The following is a 23,811-nucleotide window of genomic DNA, read 5'->3' on the forward strand; positions in this document are numbered from 1 at the left end:
CCCTCTACACTATGTACCCCAGTTCCCTGTTCCCACAGTCTTGCCACAACTGAAAACTAGGTGTTGAGGTATGTATTAATGGTCTGATGTGGTGCGTGTTGTTTATAACATTATGTCGAAAGTTCTAGTTACAGCTTAATTGGAAAAAGAGTGGAGGTATGCAATAGTTTGCATACCTTACATGATGCTGTTGGATATTTATGTAGATAGCTAGTCTGCTACAGAATCTACAACTTCTCATCTGCAGACAGCAAAATGTAATTTTTTATTTTTCTGTTTATTATGCATTTACAAACAGAAATGGGTATATATCACATTTTTTGTGTGTAACTCACGGCTTTGATGATGTAGTGTTTTCTCATATGTTGTCGGTGAGGTCAATAGGCTGATTTAGTGACCTATGGTCACTTGATAATGCACTTTCACAGAATTTTTGAAACATGGGCAGAGTTTTCACTGCCATTACGTGTTGTTGTGCTATCAGGTGATCTGCAAATGTTGTGTGTGAGCTATTGCTTTTCAGTGCTCTTAAATGTTCTGTATACCTGGTTCTGAAAATCCAGCATGTTTGACCCACAGATTGACAGCAGTTGCAAATAAGTCAGCATAAGCCGGGCTGGCTGTATTTGTCAGTGTTGGTGGTATTTCTTCCACGACTGCTTTGTATTGTGTTGAGTCCTTGTTTCTTTAGTATGTTACCCACACTGTGTGTGACTTTGTTGTTGTAAATCATTGTGTGCCATTTGCTGCTTACTGTCTTCTGATTTGTTGCGTGTTGTGTTGTGTTTGTTTGTTTGTCTGTGTGTTTTATGGTTGTGTGTTGCTTGTTTTTGTATTTTGTGGTTTATTTTGTCTACTCTCTTTGCATCATATCAATTCTCCTATGCAATTTCTTTTATTATGTTCAGTTCTTGTGTGTAATCATGTTTGTTCCTGGGTATTTTGTTCAGTCTGTGTAGTAAATATCTGAAGCTCGTTTCTTTGTGAGTTATGAGGTGATTGAATTGGTTATGAATATTGGTGCTGGTGATTGTGGGCTTTTCAACAAGGGTAATTTGATCATAGTCATAAAGAAACATTGACAAAACATTAGAATTCATCCAAAGCAACAACATCACAGAGTTAAAAAGTGATCCAACAAACCAATATCAAAGTAACTTACAGAAAATCCTGAAAAACATACAAACAATTTTCACAAAAACACAAATCAAAAGAATGATACAGAAAAATCCCCAGGCCCCCACCCTAAAATCATTACCTTAAGTTCATAAACCTGGAATACCTCTATGTCCATTGATAAACTTTACCAAAGCACCAACAAACTACTTAGCAAAAAAACACACACACTCTGGAGGGAGGGGGGAGGGGGTGGGCAGGTAGGGGTGAGTGGGGGGGGGGGGAGAAGAAAACAAAAAATACCCTTCAAACTTGCATGCTTCACCCAGCCAAACACACTACAAAACAAATGAATACCACACAGCCACAACAACACATAATGGCAGTGAAAACTCTGCCCATGTTTTAAAAAATTGGAGAAAGTGCATTGTCAAGCGACCATAGGTCACTAAATCAGCCTATTTACCCTGCCAACAACGTATGAGAAAACACTACAATATTAAAGCTGCAAGTTACACACAAAAATGTGACATATACCCATTTCCATTAGTAAATGCATAATAAACAGAAAAATAAAAATCACATTTTGCTGTTTGCAGATGAGGAGACTAGCTACCAACATAAGTATCCAATAGCATCATGTATGGTATGTAAACTAATGCATACCTCCACTCTTTTGACAATTAAGCTGTAACTATAACTTTCAACATAATGTTATAAACAACACACAGTGCATCAGGTTGTTAATACATGTCGCAAGTGTGAACTATGAAAAAATGATGTATAATACAGGGTGTCCCACTCAAACCTCCCCAATTTCAGAGATCCAGGGGGAAAAAAACCACAGTAGATACGACAATGAAAAATGCACCACACTGTAGAGGAAGCATCTCAAAGAATTGATTTATTTATCACAAATACACCTCTGCATGTGAACTATTTGTAGCATGAAGAATATCGAGCCTATATTCAATTTCTTACCAAGTTCTTTGCAGCAATTCCTCTGTTGTTGTTGCAATCACACTAGTGATACAATGTCACAATGTAGGAGTATTGTCCACTTTGGTCCCATACATGCAGTCCTTCACAGACTCCCACATGAAGAAATCAAGTGGTATTATGTTGGGTGAATATGTGGCCAGGCAATGGGTCCTATGTCTCCCATTCAACGATTGAGAAATTTCCTATCCAAGAACTTGTAAACAGCCATTGACCAATGCAGTGGAACTCCATCATGTTGACAAATTATGTTGGGTTGCAAGTCTTGTATCTGAGGGTACACAAACTGCTCCAACATGTCCAGATACACTGACCCATTCACTGTTTGTTCCGCAAAGAAGAACGGTCCAACAATCCTGTTGGGCATTAGCCCCTACCAGAGGTTTAGTTTAGGGCTATCACGAACATGTTCAATGACAACATGAGGATGAACCCCAAATCCGAACATTATGCCTATTAATCCTTCCTGATAGATGAAAGGTTGCCTCATCTGAGAATAAACATCTTTCCAGGAAGCTGGCATCCATATCAATACACTGTAGCATTTCCTCAGCAAATTGTTGTTGGCATTGTTTGTCGTTCGGTGTCAGATGTTGCAGAAACTGCACTTTGTAAGCACACATACAAAGATGCTGGTGAACTACATGATGCAATGTTGATCAAGGTACATCAGGTTGCCTAGGTGCTTGACGAACTGACTTACATGGGCTTCTGAGAAATGTTTGTCTGATGTCCATCACTGTCTCTTCTGAAACTCCAAAATGTGCACTGCCAGAATGTTTCAGAACACTTCCTGTTGCCAGAAACTTCCTATACCATTCCTTAATTGTTTTCACATCAGGTGGATCACATTCATACACAAAATGATAATTTCTTTGCACAGTAATTGGCAATTTTGTTTCTGCAAAACACACTACTGCTTGCGCAGTGTGCTGTGGAGTCGGCATTTTCGCTACATGCAACCATGCTGCACTCTGGCAATGATACTTGGCACTTCTGATGCAGGAATATAAATTCTTTGAGATGCATATCTGCTGTGGTTTTTCTCTCCTGGGTCCTAGAAGTCAGGGAGGTTTGCGTGGGACACCCTGTATTTTACAACCAATATTCATTCACAACTGTAAATATTATGTATTGCAAGTTTCACTAAATGTTAATATGTAACAACAATTTTACAGTAAGAAAATTAAAAAAATAACCCAATGAAGATAGCACTAAAAGTGATGAAACATGTCTGGGTAAAACAAAACTGAAAAGGTGTCTCGCATAAGGCAGAATTCCTCATCCCATACTAAAATATTTAAAAAACAATTAGTATCACTAAAATACTAAGAAAAATCCCCATTTTATCTATATGTAGTTTTTTATTCTCTTCCCACAGAACACCAGCATTCTGCAAAAAACTATTTGTGAAACCCAGGTCTCAAATCATGCACCTGCTTCATATTCCTTGATAACTTCATGATCTGGACTGAGGGCAAGAATACCATAAAGCCATTCCTACTCTGGAACCACAATTCTTTCTTCCTCATTCACTTAATCTAGTCTCAATACCAATCTCCACCTTCAAATGACTCAATCAGTACCTCTATCCACACAAAAACTAAAAATCATGAAGTGACTCCATTTCATCAGCTGCCACCCATTCCACATCAAGAAGTCCGTTCTGTACAGCCTACCCACCTATGGTCATCACATCTACAGTGACTAGTAGTTCCTCTCCAAATTTACTGAATTATCCTCCCCACATGTCTACAAATAGCTGTCTCACGCTTTGATTGCCCGATCACCTACTATACTGTGTATGCACACTCTTGGACCACAACGATACACCCCGCTCGTGTCTCAGTACTGCCTGGACTGGAGCAACTGAAGCACATTCACCGCCAGGGTTTCAACTACCTCTTGCCGTGCACTGAAATGAGAAATCTCCTCCCCACTATCCTCCATACCCCAACACTGCCTCATCCAACAGCTGACCACCCGAACTATAAAATATGTTTGCCTATACCTATTCCATTCCCACTACCATCCTCCTGGTCTTGTAGCTCACATTCGTGTTATACATCCACATGTGAAACCTGCCTGACACACTGTCCCACTACCGCCAACTCCAGGCCTCTCTTAGGCCTCTTCCAATCCATCAAAGTCAGGACCATGTGTCAAAGCAGCCATGTGATCTACCAACTTAACTGCAACCATTGTACACCATTCCATGATCACTAACAAGCCATTTGTCTGCAGAATGGCCACTACCAAACTGTGGCCACAAGACAGCCGGACCACCTTACTGTCATGCATGAAGTCCAAGAGAGTGTACTTGATTTCAGTCCTACTTCGCAGCCTGTGCCGTATGAATTCTTCCCACAAAAATTAGCTTTTCTGAAAACGCACATGGAAACTCATGTTACAAAAATGTCCTTCACTATCGTAACCCACCTTGCCTCAATCATGGCTAGTTACTGTCTGTTAACTGCCTAATCTTTTGCTACAGGAGGTTCATTTGTGTTGAATGAATGTTTTGGCTCTTAAGTGAGAGTTACTCTAGATAACACAATAGATATTGAATTTAATTGATGAAAGGAAAAAATATAAAAATGCAATGTATGAAGCAGTCAAAAGCTGACCTCAGAAAGATCTGTTTGGTTTCCAGAGAATTGTAGGAATGTACAAGGCTACACTGACCCTATAACATATCACAGCAGATAAAGTAAAAGAAGGCAAGCCAATGCTCACAGTATGTGTAGATTTACAGAAAGATTTTTATAATACTGACTGGAACACAGCCTTTAAAATTCTGAATGCGGAAGGAATGGAGGCAAATGTTTATCTACAATTTGTACAGGAAGCATGTGGCAGGTATAAGAGTCAAAGGGCAAAAAAGGGAAGCAGTAGTCGACAAGCAAGACCAATTTGTACACTAAGAAAAGTGAGACCAATTTGCACACTGAGCAAGCAGTAAGGAAACCTAAGAGACATCAGTAATGGGAATTAAAGTTCAGAGAGTAAATAAAAACTATGAGATTTGCAGCTGGTGAGCAAGATGTATGAGACAGGCGAAATACCCTCAGACTTCAAGAAGAATATAATAATTCCAATCCCAAAGAAAGCAGGTGCTGACAGATGTGAAAATTACCGAACTATCAGTTTAATAAGTCACAGCTGCAAAATACTAACGTGAATTCTTTACAGACGAATGGAAAAACTGGTAGATGCGGACCTTGGGGAGGATCAGTTTGGATTCCGTCGAAATGTTGGAACACGTGAGGCAATACTGACCTTACGACTTATCTTAGAAGAAAGATTAAGAAAAGGCAAACCTACGTTTTTAGCATTTGTAGACTTAGAGAAAGCTTTTGACAATGTTGACTGGAATACTCTTTTTCAAATGCTAAAGGTGGCAGGGGTAAAATACAGGGAGCGAAAGGCTATTTACAATTTGTACAGAAACCAGATGGCCGTCATAAAAGTTGAGGGGCATGAAAGGGAAGCAGTGGTTGGGAAAGGAGTGAGACAGGGTTGTAGCCTCTCCCCGATGTTATTCAATCTGTATATTGAGCAAGCAGTAAAGGAAACAAAAGAAAATTTTGGAGTAGGTATTAAAAATCATGGAGACGAAGTAAAAACTTTGAGGTTCGCCGATGACATTGTAATTCTGTCAGAGACGGCAAAGGACTTGGAAGAGCAGTTGAACGGAATGGACAGTGTCTTGAAAGGAGGATGTAAGATGAACATCAACAAAAGCAAAACGAGGATAATGGAGTGTAGTCAAATTAAATCGGGTGATGCTGAGGGAATTAGATTAGGAAATGAGACACTTAAAGTAGTAAAGGAGTTTTGCTATTTAAGAAGTAAAATAACTGATGATGGTCGAAGTAGAGAGGATATAAAATGCAGACTGGCAATGGCAAGGAAAGCGTTTCTGAAGAAGAGAAATTTGTTAACATCGAATATAGATTTATGTATCAGGAAGTCGTTTCTGAAAGTATTTGTTTGGAGTGTAGCCATGTATGGAAGTGAAACATGGACGATAACTAGTTTGGACAAGAAGAGAATAGAAGCTTTCGAAATGTGGTTCTACAGAAGAATACTGACGATAAGGTGGATAGATCACGTAACTAATGAGGAGGTATTGAATAGGATTGGGGAGAAGAGAAGTTTGTGGCACAACATGACTAGAAGAAGGGATCGGTTGGTAGGACATGTTTTGAGGCATCAAGGGCTCACAAATTTAGTGTTGGAGGGCAGCGTGGAGGGTAAAAATCGTAGAGGGAGACCGAGAGATGAGTACACTAAGCAGATTCAGAAGGATGTAGGTTGCAGTAGGTACTGGGAGATGAAGCAGCTTGCACAGGATAGAGTAGCATGGAGAGCTGCATCAAACCAGTCTCAGGACTGAAGACAACAACAACAACAACACATTGTAATTTTGCAAGAGATGACAAGGGACTTGAAAGAGCAGTTGCACGGAATGGATAATGTTTTGAAAAGAGGTTATAAGATGAACATAAACAAAAGTAAAACAAGGGTTATGGAATTAAGTCAGTTAAATCGGATGATGCTCAGGGAATTTACATTGGGTAATGAGACACTAAAAGTTGCTGATGAGTTTTGGTATTTGGGAGGCAATGACATGAAATTTGAACAGAATATTATCAAAGAAGGGGGAAACAAAACAAAAGAATTAATGAAAATTTTCCCACTGCCCTGCAAGTGGTACATATGCACTTTTACTCACTATTCTTACTGCTGAACACACAATTTTTTTAAACTTTAGGCACGTGTTCCAGAAGACAGATCCATAAGGCAACAGGAAGCGACAATATGCAAACTTGTCTCTAGGTCAACAATTCTGAGGGCACAATATGCCACCTTACTTTTTTTCCACGTGTACTCGCCATTGTAACTTGTTACCATGCTGAACGCCAAGGAATTTTACACTCTGTGGTTTATTCAGTGTAGAGCCATTAACGTCTACTTCTTGTGTTACGGAAACATTTCTGCTCATTCAAAACAAGTGTGTGTGAGACTAAGACACACTGTTAGCTGCAAACCACTCGTAGGCCTGTTCAGTTGTGTCTGATAGGGTCAAGTTCGGATCCTCAATCAGTACACTCGTGCCATTGGCAGATGTTACAGTTTCTGAACTGCACTTTCAAGTCACTGAAAGAAAATTTGTGTTCACTGGAAACAAGAGTGGACCCTGTATTGACCCATCTGAGTTCCAGGGATGCTATAACATTTTAGTTTTCTAAATACCATTTTGTGATCCACACAACTGAGCTTCTGGCAATGTCACAGAGTATACCAAAAAACAATATAATTTTTCTTGTTTAGCTCTGTTAGCACTTTATTTGTAAGGTTTTTAGTTGCTTTATAAAAGCAAAAATTAAAGGCAATTAAGAAGGTCTAGTCAGTTAAATGAGTCTGTATTCTATCATAGGCCCCTTTCCCAAACACTTCTAAAGAGACTAGAAGCAATTTGTAACTAGAGATGGGTTCCTTATCTCCAGTTTTGTATTCGAGTGTTACCACAGCATATTTTAGTAAATCAGGAAATGTGCCCTGAATTATTGATTGATAACTTAGATAGCTTGAGGGTAATCCTGTAAGCACAACATTTTAATATTCGGCTAGAAACAACATCATAGCTAGCAGAATCATTGTTTTTTTAGTGATGTGATGAATTCTGTAATTTCCTCACGGATTACATGCTTTAAACTGATGTCCATTGCTGGCACAAGTATGCCTGTGCAAGTAAACCTAATGCAACTGTACCTTATTGTTTATTACTGAGTGCAGTGTTTGCAACCAAATCATTTTGCCTTCTCTCTCTCTCTCTCTCTCTCTCTCTCTCTCTCTCTCTCTAACGTGGTACAGGAGCTTTCATTTTTTTAATGACATATTGGAGGACTCAACAGTACTGATAGTAATGGAGTTTCAAATCCTGACTACCACTTTCTCTCCATATTATGCAACTCTCTCTCTCTTCCTACCTTAATCCTATGAATCATCCACCCCTTATCCTTGGTTCTGTTCAGTTTTGCCCTTATTTGTTTTAAAGTTTTGTAGGAATATGTTCAAAAGGAGTTAAAGTATCCACAAGCATGGTCTGCTTTATAAATTTCTTCACAGAGTTTCTCTCTGAGCACTATGACTGAGTCATTGTTCATGATTCTGCAACACAATATTTTTCTTCTATGAGCAGGCCCTAACTGATCAATAAATTTTATTGTTAACATTTGACCATGATGGTCAGATAAAACAGGTAAGTCACTGCAGTTTGTTGTGTCTAGAACCCAAATTGTCAGCAGGTCCTGCATTATGTCCTTCAATCCTCAAAGGAGATCTTCCTCTGGGAAATACTCCAAAGCTGGAAATCGACAACTTAGTTGCCACAGTCAGCACTATCTGACAGAAAATCAATATTACAGTCTCCAGAAACAATAATTTCCCAATTAAGTCTGCATAACCTCATTAAAAATGTTTCCAGCAGCTTTATGAAGCTTAGGAAGCTTCCTTCCAGTCGTCTGTTTACTCTCAGTACTACAGGCTTGTAGGTTTACTTAACCATTATTGTGCCACAGCATTCAAAATTCTCTTCCAGACAATATTCGCAAACTTGAAGGATCTGGTACTTAACTCCATGTTTTTCATATACAGTCACTCACCCTTTCTTTTCATTGGTTCTACGGTAGTAGAACACCAGCCTGTATCCTCAAGGCAAATTTGTTCAGTTTCAGTGAAGTTAATGTGATTTTTTGATACACACTACATGTCTGCTCAAATTCTGTATACCTTTTCTTTTTCCTGAGTGGGTATGAGACGTTTGTCATTTTGATTTAAATGGCTTCTGATGTTTCTTCTGAAGTCAGAAAATTATCTTTGTTTAATATTCTTGGCTTTGTTCAAGCTACTGTATTTTGTTATACTGGCAGCTGTTTCAACTGTAACTGTGTTTATTCTGCAACTCTGTCTTTTGGATGAATTTACCCTAAAAGAGACCTGGGGAACACAGTGAACATTATGGACATAAGATGGATACTGCTTTGGTCAGACTGAAAGCTTCTAGCAAGTCATGCTCTTAACAGAAGCATTCAAATGCAAACTACAGTGTATATGACAGTCACACTCACATATAAAAGCCCGAGCAATTTTCCGAGCTCTGCATTAACAGTTTTCACAGAATGTTTCTTTGAGGGCTTATAGTATCATTCAAAAAGTGACAAGGAGTCATATTACACCTACAGTGTGAGTGTGACCATCAAATACACCAAGGTTTGCATCTGAATGCTTCTGTTAAGGGCAGGATTTGCTAGAAGCTTTCAGTCTGACCACAGCAATATCCATCTTATGCCAGTAACTGCTACACACGTCATACATTTACATAGGTTTCTGGCAACAATATATTTTTTGTGGTTAATATTATATTATCAATTATGCTGATGGCAGTTTCTCGCAAAACTCATTTGCTGTTCACTCCTCGATTTTACACTAATGATGCAACACTCTGACAAAGAGGCATTATGGTACCCATTACAGAAATAATTTTGACAAAAATGAAAGCTTTAAGAAATTAAAAACTGTTTCTCACCAAATAAAGGCTGTAGCAGCAATTGCTAAACTGCAGAGGCTAATAGACAGACATATAACTGGAAATATTAAAATGGTGGCTAGTGTCCCCAGTAATCCTTTCACGAGATAGTTCCATAAGCGGTTCACATGTCTTGTAAATCCTTTCCCGATGAACCCTGCACACACAAATTAAACACTTTTAGTAAACATGACAATACAAACAAATATACAGCCCAAATAACAAGCCGATTCGTTTTTACTAACAAATACGAGGGTGTTCTGGAAAGTGATATGCCTTTGAATTTTTTATGCGAAAAATCTTTAAGCTTTTTAAATAAAACAAATGTTATTAACATTCTACATCTTTATTCTTCATGTCTGCATATTTATTTCTCAACATAATCATGCTGGCAATGAATACATTTTTCCTAACAAGAGACCAGTCTGTTGATACTATCACTGCAGAATATTTGACTTTCTTGACAGAGCCACAACATTACCTCTGTATCAAAGTGAGGTCGTCAAAAGTGTTCTTTAAGTTTTGGAAACAGATCAAAATTGGATGGAGCAAAGTCAGGACTGCATAGAGGATGATGGATGACAGTAAACCAAGGTATCAGATTGTTGCAGGGGTCCCAGTACTCATATTTGGTCTGGCATTGTCATACTAAACAAGAGAATGCTGTAAATGTAGATAAACTCTTCAAATTTGAAACTCAATTACAGCATGCTGTTTCTCACCCACTGACACATTTACATCACGCAGCACCACGTTACACACTACAGAGGATAGCAGGTATGTAGACATGAAGAATAAGGGTGTAGGATGTTAATAACATTTATTTTATTTAATAAGCTTTAACAGTTTTCACATAAAAAATTTGGAGACATTACTTCTCAGCACACCCTCAAACATATGAACAAAAGTGGCAAACACAAAAAGAAAGGCACTCGTATCGTTTATTACTTTACCTACCTATCCAATTCACCACCTCCCAATTGCAGTCATCTCTTGGTGCTGGTGAAACCATCAATCTAAAAACTAACTTGATGCTGCTACCCATCTGTCACTTTCTCTCTAATTAAATTCAGCACCTCTTCATTAGTTAGTTGATCTACCCAGCATTCATCAGCAACACTACTAATTAAATACTTCTACAGTCGACCACCCATCACTGATGTTTCAATTCCTTAGTATGCCTCCCCCCCCCCCTCTCTCTCTCTCTTAATGCAGTTCTTATAACATGTTTTACTGTTATCCTACTGGTAATTTGCACTTTTTCATGGTAACACAAATAGTAAAATAACATGAATGTGAATAACACTTAACAGAATTTCCTGCAAATGCGTAATAGTTTTTGACGAGAGATTCGTGTTACTTCATCATTACTCTCAGATTGTCTCTATCTTGCACTCAAAGACCAAATAAATAAAGTCAGCAGTATTTTTTATGTAGTGTGAACCATTCAGTTTTTGCCTTCTAAAGCACTTAAAAATGGTAATGGGTAGTGCTTGGTGGTATATAAATAATTTAAATACTAAAAGCAGCAACTCACTAAGTAGCTGAGACTGCCAACATCGTCCAGTATTATTCTGGATTGGAACAACTTAACCATGAACTTCACCAGAACATCAAATACTTATTGTTGTTCCCAGAAAAAAAGAACATCCAGCCCAATTAATATTCCACAACCCATCCACTTTAAATAATATCTCAACCCATCCCTAAGCCACACCAACTTGCAACACTTTGATATATGGGTCACACCACTCTGCTCTTCACCCAAATGGATGGCCAAGAACAGAACACACTGCTAAGAAGAACATGTTCAATTACAATGGCTGTGTTACAACCTGTACCATCTGAACGTTTTGCCCACACACCAGATTCTACGACATACCTTGTTGGGAGTATTCTCTGCAACGCATCCTTCAATCCTGTAATCCTCCCCTCTTGAATCTCCACTAGTTCCTGCCCTGTACCCAGCACCACCTCTGCCCTACGACTCATTCCAAAGTCACAACCTCTTCTCCACAGTCTCCTGCTTTCTCTGTTCTGCCTCTCTGTTACAACACTGTTGTTTTCCTGTACTAATCAGAACGTTACTGATGTATCCAGAGGAATTTACAGGCTATTTTCCACATTTTCACAAGATTTATTTTAACTTATATTAACTTATATTTGTTCTTCTGTTCCTCATTAGAGGTAAGTGATTTTGAAGGCAAAATTCATGTGTGTTCAGAATGAATTTTCACTCTGCAGTAGAGTGTGCACTGATATGAAACTTCCTGGGAGATTAAAATTGTGTTCCGGACCGTGGCTCAAACTTGGAACCTGGAGATGTTCACCGGGCTGTGGCTGGGCCACGCCTCCACAGTATCCTTTCTTCCAGGAGTGCTAGTCTCACAAGTTTCGCAGGAGAGCTTCTGTGAAGTTTGGAAGGTAGGAGATGAGGTACTGATGGAAGTAAAGCTGTGAGGACAAGTTGAGTCGAGAGTCGTGCTCGGGTAGCTCAGTCGGTAGTGCGTTTTCCCACAAAAGGTGTAGGTCCCAGTCCCTGTCCAGCACACAATTTTAATCTGCCACGAAGTTTTGTGCACTTTTTCCTCAATATTTCGATACTGACATCATTACTTATCAAATAAACCAATTTTCTAATATCAGCGAACAGTCTTCTTGCTACAGGATTTCAAAATGTCACGCATGTAGGCTCCAGTAAAGCTAGTGAACTGTACGCGTCAAATACATTTTTCTCACCTGTGTCTGGCTCGGTCTCAAAGTGTGTTCTAGACTTAGATATGTGCCTCCACAGAGCTAATAAACGCGAACACAAAGTGGGAGTAATTGAAGATTTGCGGGGAAAAAGTGTTCCATTCACTTGGGAAAGTTCCAAATCGGGCATAAATGGTTCTGTACAGAAAAGAGCTCTTAATCCTACAGGACTACACCAGGGAACGACAACCTGCAAAGTAAGAAACAGGGCTTTAGTCACCTGGAAGAAACAAGTCTTTCACAATTATAAAACTATGAAAGTAAATGTTAAAAATTGCCAACACAATACAAACAAGAATGAGTTTTTTTTTGTAGTCTTATTTTAAATTTATTACCATCTATGTTGAACTCAACATAATATTACACACTTTGGTAAAAACTCTGTCTAGTATTTTACAAGAATATGTGATCATTCATTGTCAAAGCCTTATCTTGAGTAAACAATATGGTCTTACACAGTGGACTGGAAATCTGAACTTACACCAAAAAAGAACATGGCATTCCAAGTCCAGGACCAAGTTCTGTGGCAGTAATTAGTCCATCGCCAGAGAGGCCATCTAGTGCTGGTCGTTCGCACCACTTCTTTCTCGACGAGGTATACAGGCTGCAAAGTCAATTGTAATAATTGTGATGAGTGTGGGATAGTTACATAAGAAATCTGCATTATTGCACAAAATACAAAATGAAGATGGAAACACGTATAATAAAAGAACCAGGGAACCAGTTAATTTGTGGGGTTTTTGCTTAAAAGATACCACATAGTTGTCCATCCACACAGAGAGATTAGAGGCTGCAAATGAAGTTGAGAGCTATGTCCGTGAATGTCAGTGTTCCCCATTCTAGGCGGAAGACAAAGAGTGTTGTACAAAATCCTATCACTATTATGTCTTATCCTTCATTCCATCATTATGTAGGGTCACACAGTATTAGGCCAGGTGGGCTTTCGTAAGCAAAACGTAGACGAATGGCCTCTCCTACAATCCATATTGCAGTTGATGTAGAGAGAAATGATGACAGTATTCCCAAATCTCTTCTGCTGAAGACCTATATTAGTGAGATGACTTTTGACTCCCATTAAACCACCTTACAAAATTGTTGTGCGGATGGCCAGATCTGGCATTAAGAAGCGGTCACAGGCAGACTGAAATTGCTGTGAAACCTGAACTACTGAGCTTTAGCACCAGTGACACAGCTGACCAAACTCATCAAGCTACTAGTAAGGGTGTTTCTGGTCTGTCTCAAGTTCTGTGCACGGCTCTGCACGGAAACCGGGAACTGATACTGGGAAGCTCACTGCAGTCGCTGTCGACACTCTGTCCCATCTTGCGGATTCTGGCAATTGGCATATCGGGTCCGGTCGTACTGCAGGTAGATGAGCTGAGAGTGGTCTAAGAAAATCATTGTGCCTCTTAGCACTTCAATTGGCACGTCTGCACGCACAGCTGCAAACAAATACAGACGAGGTGATTTCGATGTGGAAACTATTGTGACGTGTCGGTGTTGTGTCCTCTTACACTGTCGTGCATAAAATAACTGTAGGTCTTTTCATTAGTTATTAGTCCTTTGAGGAAAAAAAAGTAGTATATTGACCACATATCTACCAGAAGTTATGAAGTTATGGTTGTTTGGAAAAATTTCAATCCAATACTTTGTTATCAGTATACCACACACGTCTCTACATTTGCAGAGGCTCTCTATGTAGCTGACGAGGATTTTTAAAACTCCAGCATTGACTGTTCTGAAAGTCACTTATTCCAATGAATGCAGCCGTGCTTCATCACAAAAAATTTCAGGTTCAGCTTTTCTATCACACGGTCAGCAGTTCCAGTATCTGAATCGGTCAGTCAATGCACTACCCCTACTCTGTAAGGTTCCAGTTTTTGTTTGTGAGCAGGTGCTACTGAAGTGCTAGATAACAAACCCATTTTCCTCACAAAAAACACCATCTGAACAGGCCTCGAAGCCCCGACAGTACAGACCGACCACTCTGTCATCCTCGGCCCTTAGGCGACACCAGGTGTGGATGTGCAGGAGTGTGTGGTCAGCACACCACTCTCCTGGCTGTCCTCAGTTTTCGTGACTGGTGCCACTACTTCTCAGTCGAGTAGCTCCTCAGATGGCCTCACAAGGGCTGGGAACACCCCGTTTGCCAACAGCACTCGGCAGACTTAAATGATGACTCACTCGAGTGCCGGCCGAGCCCGGCAGTGCTTAACTTTGGTGGTCTGACGAGAACCGGTGTTACAGCTGTGGTGAGGCCACTGGCTATTTCTATCGTATTTACTTCCGAGACTCTTCCCAACTCACCTAGTTCAATTAAAACAGATAGACCACTTAGCAAGAGTGTGGCAAGGGAGCCACAACACATGTGGCAATCGGAATGCACTTCCCCGACGTTTGTTCCCATTTCACACTGAACGTATTATTGAAATTCTCTGTACGTAGAGAATAGAGGTGTCACATTCTCATATGGGAACTTACTGTGTTTGAATACTCGCCACTCTGGAGGATGAAAACTTCAAAAGCTGTGCCACCAAGTTCAGTTTCTAGATTACATTTCAATTTACTGCACAACACTTCCTTCACATGCTGTACTGAATAAAGGTAAATATGAACACAACTTAATATTTTTCCCACCAACTGACTTTCACTTAAGAATATTGGAGAACAATTTTTCGTTTCATGATTTTTATGTTATTTATGAGATTATCAAATGGATGCACAAAGGTGAGAGTTAAACGAGTCTTTCAGTTTAAATAAAATGTTAGTCTAGAAGAAAACAAATAAAATAAAAACCATCATAGACAATATATCTGACCTCCCTTCATATACTACAGAAGGCACAGTTCAAACAACATATATCTAGCCCAGCAGTGAAAGATAAAATCGTACCTGGCTGGGGTCCGAGCGTGGCGTTGTAATGGAAGTAGCAGTTGCACACTGTACAGTTGGTATTACCTCTGACTGGCCTTGGAATAACCTCCTTACCACCCAATTACTCGGAAACCATATCTGAGTTAGCCACTGGAAACTTCGTGTAGGTGTCTTCACTTTCCTGAGTTCTTTCTGCAAAACTGGCTCTCTCTGTATGGGACAGCAAAAAGATTAGACTTCTCAATCTGCAAAAGAATTACAAGAGGTATCTCTTGCAAATTACACTATCAAATTTTGTAATTAAATAGAGCACTACTAAATAACCTGAATTTCATTACAGATTAACTGCCACGTTCAAAATAGATAGCAACTCGACAAAGCGCGTTCAACTCAATAGGGTGCAGGAAGGCTATCTCTGATTTCTTCCACCTCTGAACAATGGCAAATGTGTTTTCTGCAGGGTGATTCTACAACAACATCACATATGTTTGGGAATGATCGAATGATGTATCAATTTGAGGTAAGTGACACCAGTCCAGAAAAGACCGAGCTCAAAGTTATAAGTGAAAACTGTTGTCATACCTCTGGCAGTAGACCTCTTCTACTGCGAGCTGTTTGATTTTCATATTTTGGAAGGGAGTAGTGCAGACTAAAATGAGGAAAAATGTCCTGTAAACATGGGTTCCAAAGTGCATACCTTAAAAGCTTCGAGCATTTGGCCATCTTTCCTACTGTGATGCACTTACCTTCTACTGAAGAAGTCCTCACAGCTCTTTAGGTATGCACTTCAGAGCCCATGTAAAGTGGATGTTTTTTCCTGGTTTTGATTTATACTATTACCTCCCAAAACACGGAAAGCAAAGAGCTCGCAATAGCAGAGGTACACTGTCAGAGGCATCAGAACGATTTTTGCTCACAACTCATGATCGGTCATTTCGGGACTGGGGGTCCTTACCTCGTACACTTACCCCTCTCCGTCATCCCCAAATGCTCGAAACATCGTGACGGGATGTACAGAGCGAACTTAATGTGACTGCATGTATGCTTATTCACACTTTCATTATGAAAAATCAAATGCTAACTACTGAGAGTCAGTAAAGTGTTTATTAGACAAAAATGAGCAGTAAGCATTATTTATGACGATAATGACTAAGTAACCTGCAAAAGTCCGACACAGACTGTGGAGTTAATATCCTCACATGCTATAAAATTTGCTAATAAATACCATTTGTTGCTAAAGCACATAAATAGAGAAAAGAAAGCTTTCACATATTAGACAGCATTAAACACAAATTTCAAGAACTGCTGATGGGGATACAAATTTTTATAAATGCAGTTTTTAAGTAGCAAATGGAAAGGAGACAAAGAAAGACACAAGGCTAGTAAGGATTACACAAAAAGTCATCCAACATCTCAAATGATAAGAAATGCAGTAGAACAGAAGAGAGTACTGTTGAGAATCAAAAATTGGCCAGTAGAAACAGCTAAACTGAAACTAGACTAATGCGATCTAGATGTGATGAAAAATAATAGTACAGGTAAGATAAAGACGTAGGACTCGAAGGCCGAGAGTGTGAGTGCCCCATCAGAAATACACAGGTTTCAGGTTACAAATCCAGTCGGTTATTACATTTTAACTTTCACCTAACTGAATATTCCAGATTCTTCATTAAAATGTGTATCTTCCAATAAATGGCTGGGTAAATCAGTGCACTAGTAGAATGGAGGCAAGCGACACTGACTCCCACGGGACAGTGCGTAGTAAAGCACCGTACAGTTGAAAGCGACCTCTGGAGTCGACGGTAGCTTTATCGAGACATAAACAGCTACTGATAGGAAAACAAAAGACAAAGAAAGTATTTAACGAGCTGGACACTAAATGTTACAAGAGCTCGACCTGGCAGTATAAAAGGAGGCGGGGAGCACTGTTTTGTCAGTAGAGGAGCAGTGAAGTTGACCCGATGCGTCGTGACACTGTCAGACACGAGGCGACTGTAAATGAGTGATTCAGAGAGGTGAATCACACTGCACACTGTGGTAATCTCACAGGAGGATTGGATTTGGTGAATACTGTCAGGTGTAGCGCCGGCAGTGAAGTATGGAGGAAGTGGAGTTACAGTAAGGGCAATATTTTGCGTTTAGGGCGTGGCAACCTAATCGCACTCGAGAAAACACTAAATGCAGAAGGATGCAAATAAATTTTGTGGCATTATGTACTGAACACAGTAAAGGAACAATCTGAAGACAGCACATACCGTCATAAAGCAGCACTCGTGAGGTGACAGATTGTGGACGATAACACTCCCGAAGTGAAACAGACTGGACCACCGGGAATCCAGACGTGAACCTGACGGAACACATTCGGCACGAGTCAGGATGCCGACTTCACTTCGGACTCTGGTGTCCGACACTTAACTTCGCTGGTTACGGCTCACGAGGAAGAATGGCTGCCATTCCTCCACAGACATTCGGACACTTCGTCATAAGTGTGCCTGGCAGAGTTCGAGCCGTCATAAAGGTAGAAGGTGGAGACGAACCATACTTATGTCGACAATTAGCTATCTGCTTACCTATTGTTGGACAGTTTACCTCCAGAAATATGACGAAGACTTGCCATGCAGAATCCATGCTGTATTTCGTTCTGAAGGTGTACTGACACTTTCAAGCACATAATAGTAGTACTTCAGTTCATTGGTGGATACTAGCTGACTCCTCCAAAAATTTATACAATATCTTCAGCAACCATAAGAACTAAAAATGTGTATTATTGTGTCTATATCTATTTCGATACTCTGCAAACCACTGTGAAGTGTGGGGCAGAGGGTACTTTCCATTATTTCAGAAAGTAGGGTGTCTTCTTGTTCCATCTGTAACTGGAATGGTGCAGGAAGGACAACTTTTTTTAAAGTGCCTCTCTGTGTGTGGTGCAATTAGTCTAATCTTATCATTGCGGTCACTAGGGGAGCATTACTGAGGGGCTGGTGGATGTTCCTAGATTTTCTAGATTTTTCACTTGAAACGTTATAGATAGGCTTTTTCAGGCATCTGTCTTCAGTGACTGCCAATTCAAGTTTTTCAACACTTCTGTGAATCAAACAAACCTGTACCTATTTGTGCTGCTCTTCCTTGTATAATCTCAATATCCCCAATTAGTTCTCTCCGGTAGACTTCCATTTGCTAGACTGGTATTCTAGAATTGGTCACATGCATGTTTCATAAGCAATTTCCTTTTTAGAATGACTGCAATTTCCCAGCCTCCTACTAGTGAACTGAAGTCACCCGGTCACTTTACCCGTAACTGAGCCTCTGCGAGTATTCTCTGTTACGTATCCCGACAAACTGCTACATACAGGTATTTGTACAAGCTGACTAGTTTCATTTGGTACTCAGTCATATTGTAGTTTTATCTGCAATTTATGGTGTGCACAAATCCACTTTTCTGTACATTTAAAGCAATTTGTCAATCTTTATACCACTCTGAAATTTTATTGAGATCTGTACCAGGCATCTGTTTAGATTTTTCGGTTACAGCTACATTACTGAGCACTGCATCATTTTCAAAAGTTTGAGGTTACTACTACTTCCACACGCGTCTGTGACTCTTCATCCTCATTTGACAGGTCAGTTCTTATCTCAATTCATATTAAATGGGGAAACATATTGCAGTTTTACCCTTCAGGATTGAAGTGAGTCGATCACTCTCATGAGACTGCTGGGGCCGTATGGCCAATGAGAGGATTCAGTTTAATTTTCTTCACTAAAAGCAATCTGTCACAGTACCACTGACTCCAAACTGGGCCTCTACCCGCGGGTGTCACCCCTCCTATGCGGTGGCCACCCAGAATGTATGTTGTCGTCAGAAGTCCCCGTGTCCCAAATGAGACAGACATAAACTTCTCGACATTTGAGGGGCAAGAGAAGCAGTGCAGGCACCAGCAGTGTGTGACCTGTGAAGTCGGGATGTCACTACTGTACGACCTGGCTCTAAATGGACCGGTTACTGTGCTGGATATTGAATGACCTTCCCCACAAAGGCCAGACTCCTGAAAAGGAACTGTAAATTAAGTGGAGGTCAAACCAGATAGCAAGTGCCATTCACGAATAAACCAAAAGAAGTACACTGTTTACTAAAAAAGTAAAATACTGACTGTCCGAAGGCTGAGACCAGACATACAATCAAAGCGATAGCAAATTGGGCATATAATGAAGGTTGAGCCCCAGGAAAACAAATAGTTTGAAAAATAGAACAGGATCACTGTACAAGAAGAAATCCCACAATGACTTAACTCAGGCCCCCTTCTACAGCCGTTTGCGAAAATGAAATCTACGAATCACTGCAAATGGTCTTCAAGTAGGTGAATGTAAACATTTCCAGTCAATGGAACTCGGAATACTGAATTCCCTAACAATTTCTGAAATGGAATGTCCCACACATTTAGCTTCGACAGTTGAAGTCTGTCAATTCCTGTCACACAGCCGTTATCCTGTCAGAAAGCTTTTCGGAGGAAACACCTGCTTAAAAATGACAGCTCCACCGATGCACTGCCCCTTTTATGCCTTTTGTATGCAATACTACAGCTGTCTGTATACATGCGTACCATTATCCCGTGACTTTTGTCACTTCAGCGTACATTTCATTGGTAACCGAAACAAAACCATTCTGTATTATTGTACTTATACTACTGGGTAACGTTACTAAAAATTGTACACAGTTTTGTAAAGAATCTGAGTGGTACTTACATCACGCATGAAGCTCAAGTCTCTGTTGAGGAAGTAAACAGTCTGGTGGAGATTTTGCTGGCTGCAGAGGGCCAGTGCTTCCTCGTGTGCACTCCACTGGCATTCTTCAATGAAATGAGCCTATTAAATAGAGAAAAGAATAATTAGAGTGAGGCAATAATGCATGCATGTGGAAGAGATACTTCATTGAGATATCTATATCTGTATCAATTTTCTTATTGGACAACCACTTAATGTCCTTGGTCTTGGTATCCCCTACGGGGAACATAACACATAGCATTATTTGAAATTTTTTTCCTCGAGCTCGTATCGTGTTGGCAACACTGAAAAGCAGTTTTGAACGAAGTTCGTAGATGGCAGCACCTCGTGCAACAACAGTTCGTCATCTTTGTGTCGAATTACATTGTTGCCAGGCAGCATATAAATGGCTGACAGAAGAAAGCATGTTTCAGAGGAGAGACTCTTTGTAAGTATTTTATTACTACTTTATTCCATTTTAATTGACATAATTTATATGGGATAATGTAAATGAATAGTCAGAGAATAATTATTTAAAAAATTTTTTTGTAGTCTTATTTTAAATTTATTATCACTTATGTTGAAATCAACATAATATTCTTCTGTAAAAACTCTGTCTAATATTTTACAAGAATATATGATCATTCATTGTTGAAGCCTTATCTCGAGTAAACAATATGGTCTTACACAGTGGACTGGAAATCTGAACTTACACCAAAAAAGAACATGGCATTCTAAGTACAGGGCCAAGTTCTGTGGCAGTAATTAGTACATCACCATTGGGCAGAGCATGGTGAGAACACGTTCTCTCATTTTAAGGAGTGTTGTTTTGACGTTAGCGACTCTGCACGTTTAGGAAGACATTTGAGGTTCGACAAAGATTGTTTGAACGCATTAATCCACAATGATCCACATCTGTGTACTTGAGAACTGACAAATGTGATGAGCTGTAATCATTCCATCGATGCACAACATCTCCATCCTCCGTGCATTGAGGAAGGCTCATAAATTGGGTGTATGCTCTAAATGGCAACCACAAGCATCAGTGGGTCGACATGTGTACATCTCTGCTTGCTTGTCATCAACAACACTGACCATTCCTATCCTGTATCATTAACGGTGATAAGAAATGGTGCCTTTATGCTAACCAAAGGAAAAAAGGAATGGCTGAGCCCAAAGAAAACAGCAGTTCCCCGTACAAAGACCTGCACATGTCCATACAACTGAGAGGTCCCAGAAACTCAGTCCGAGAACAACAGCCGGGCAAACTGAGTGAAGTGATGCTACTCCATGATAATGCCTGCCCACACTATGCTACACTGACAGAAAAACACTATACAGGAGTTGGGTTGGGAACTCATTCCACACCCATCTTATTCACCTGATCTTGCACCCTCAGATTTTATCTTTTCCACTCTCTATAGCACAACCTCCAAGGAACTGCCTTTCCAGATGGAAATGTGCTCCACACACAGCTCAACGACTTCTTTGCCTCAAAACCGTGTGATTTCTACAGTTGCAGTACTGAAAAGTTACCCCACCATTGACAGACTGTTCTAAATAGTGAACGAAAATATATTACTGATGACTAAAGTCTCTGTTATGTGTATCTGTTGGGTTTATTAAACTCACAGAAAATACGATACAACTTATCTGATTTAGCCATAAAGATTAGATTAGATTAGATTAATACTTGTTCCATAGATCATGAATATGACACTTTGTAATGATGTGGAACGTGTCAGGTTAATAAAAGATGTCTGTACAAGAAATTACATTACACAAAATATTGCATGACACTAATGATTAAGTTTTTTTTTTTGTTTACTTACTTTATATCTAAAAATTCAGCCAATGAGTAGAAGGAGTTGTCATCTAGAAATTCTTTTAATTTATTTTTAAATGTTAGTTGGCTATCTGTCAGGCTTTTGATGCTGTTTGGTAGGTGCCCAAAGACTTTTGTGGCAGCATAATTTACCCCTTTCTGTGCCAAAGTCAGATTTAACCCTGCATAGTGAAGATCATCCTTTCTCCTGGTGTTATAGGTATGCACACTGCTATTACTTTTGAATTGGGTTGGATTATTATCAACAAATTTCATAAGGGAATATATATACTGTGAGGTTACTGTGAGGATCCCTAGATCCTTAAATAGATGTCTGCAGGATGACCGTGGGTGGGCTCCAGCAATTATTCTGATTACACGTTTTTGTGCAATGAATACTTTTCTACTCAACGATGAATTACCCCAGGAATATGATGCCATACGAAAGCAGTGAATGAAAGTAGGCATAGTAAGCTAATTTACTGAGATTCTTATCACCAAAATTTGCAATAACCCTAATAGCATACATAGCTGAACTCAGACGTTTCAGCAGACCATCAATGTGTTGCTTCCAGTTTAACCTCTCATCAATGGACACACCTAAAAATTTTGAAAATTCTACCTTAGCTACAGACTTCTGTTCAAATTCTATATTTATTACTGGAGTTGTGCCATTTACTGTACGGAACTGTATATACTGTGTTTTATCAAAATTTAAAGAGAGTCCGTTTGCTGAGAACCACTTAATAATTTTGTGAAAAACATCATTTACAATTACATCACTTAGTTCTTGGTTTTTGGATGTTATTACTATACTTGTATCATCAGCAAAAAGAACTAACTTTGCATCTTCATCAATGTGGAATGGTAAGTCATTAATGTATATCAAGAACAGTAAAGGACCTAAGACCGAACCCTGTGGGACCCCGTGCTTGATAGCACCCCAGTTTGAGGAATCAGCTGTTTTAACATTACACGAACCACTTATTTCAACTTTCTGCATTCTTCCAGTTAAGTATGAATTAAACCATTTGTGCACTGCCCCACTCAAACCATAATGATTTAGCTTATCTAAAAGAATTCCATGATTTACACAATCAAAGGCCTTTGAGAGATCACAAAAAATACCAATGGGTGATGTCCGGTTATTCAGAGCATTTAATATTTGATCAGTGAAAGCATATATAGCATTTTCTGTTGAAAAGCCTTTCTGAAAACCAAACTGACATTTTGTTAGTACTTTATTTTTACAAATATGGGAGGCTACTCTTGAATACATTACTTTCTCAAAAATTTTTGATAGAGCTGTCAGAAGAGAGATTGGGCGGTAGTTGTTGACATCCGACATATCCCCCTTTTTATGCAATGGTTTTACAATGGCATATTTCAGTCTATCAGGGAAAACACCCTGCTCCAAAGAGCTATTACATACGTGGCTGAGAATTCTACTTATCTGTGGGGAACAAGCTTTAAGTACTTTGCTGGAAATGCCATCAATTCCGTAAGAGCTTTTACTTTTCAGTGAGTTTATTATTTTACTGATTTCAGAGGGAGAGGTTGGTGGAATTACAGCTGTTTCAAACTGTGCAGGTATGGCCTCTTCTATTAATAGCCTTGTATATGTCTAATAAGTATCCCAACACTGTGCATAGCAAAGATGAAATATAAACGAGTTTGCACCAAAAAGAGACATATAAAAAAGAAAGATGAACACAAATCTGTTTTCTAATGTTTGCTTAAGCCGATATAAAGATTTTTCACTCTTCAACTATACCTCTCTTCCTGTCTGTGATTCTGGGTGGACCTATTGCATATATGTCACACAACCTCTTATATATATTCGTGTGAAAGCTCTTACAATACATCTTCTGAAAAGGGAGCAGGTTTCTTT

General features: G+C 39.5%; 1 protein-coding gene across 1 annotated transcript in view; it reads right to left on the reverse strand.

The window, feature by feature from the left end:
• The window catches only part of LOC126336273 (uncharacterized), a 737,143-nt gene that overhangs the window by 115,202 nt on the left and 598,130 nt on the right, over positions 1–23,811 (reverse strand). Inside the window, exons 13-17 of the mRNA XM_049999768.1 lie at positions 20,078–20,197; positions 15,356–15,547; positions 12,945–13,067; positions 12,449–12,653; positions 9,710–9,866 (exon numbers count right to left, since the gene is read on the reverse strand). Coding sequence (XP_049855725.1) covers positions 9,710–9,866; positions 12,449–12,653; positions 12,945–13,067; positions 15,356–15,547; positions 20,078–20,197 — 797 coding nt within the window. The remainder of the gene's footprint in view (positions 1–9,709; positions 9,867–12,448; positions 12,654–12,944; positions 13,068–15,355; positions 15,548–20,077; positions 20,198–23,811) is intronic.

This window comes from Schistocerca gregaria, chromosome 2, assembly GCF_023897955.1.
Source record: "Schistocerca gregaria isolate iqSchGreg1 chromosome 2, iqSchGreg1.2, whole genome shotgun sequence".
In the NCBI taxonomy this organism is placed as follows: Eukaryota; Metazoa; Arthropoda; class Insecta; order Orthoptera; family Acrididae; genus Schistocerca; species Schistocerca gregaria.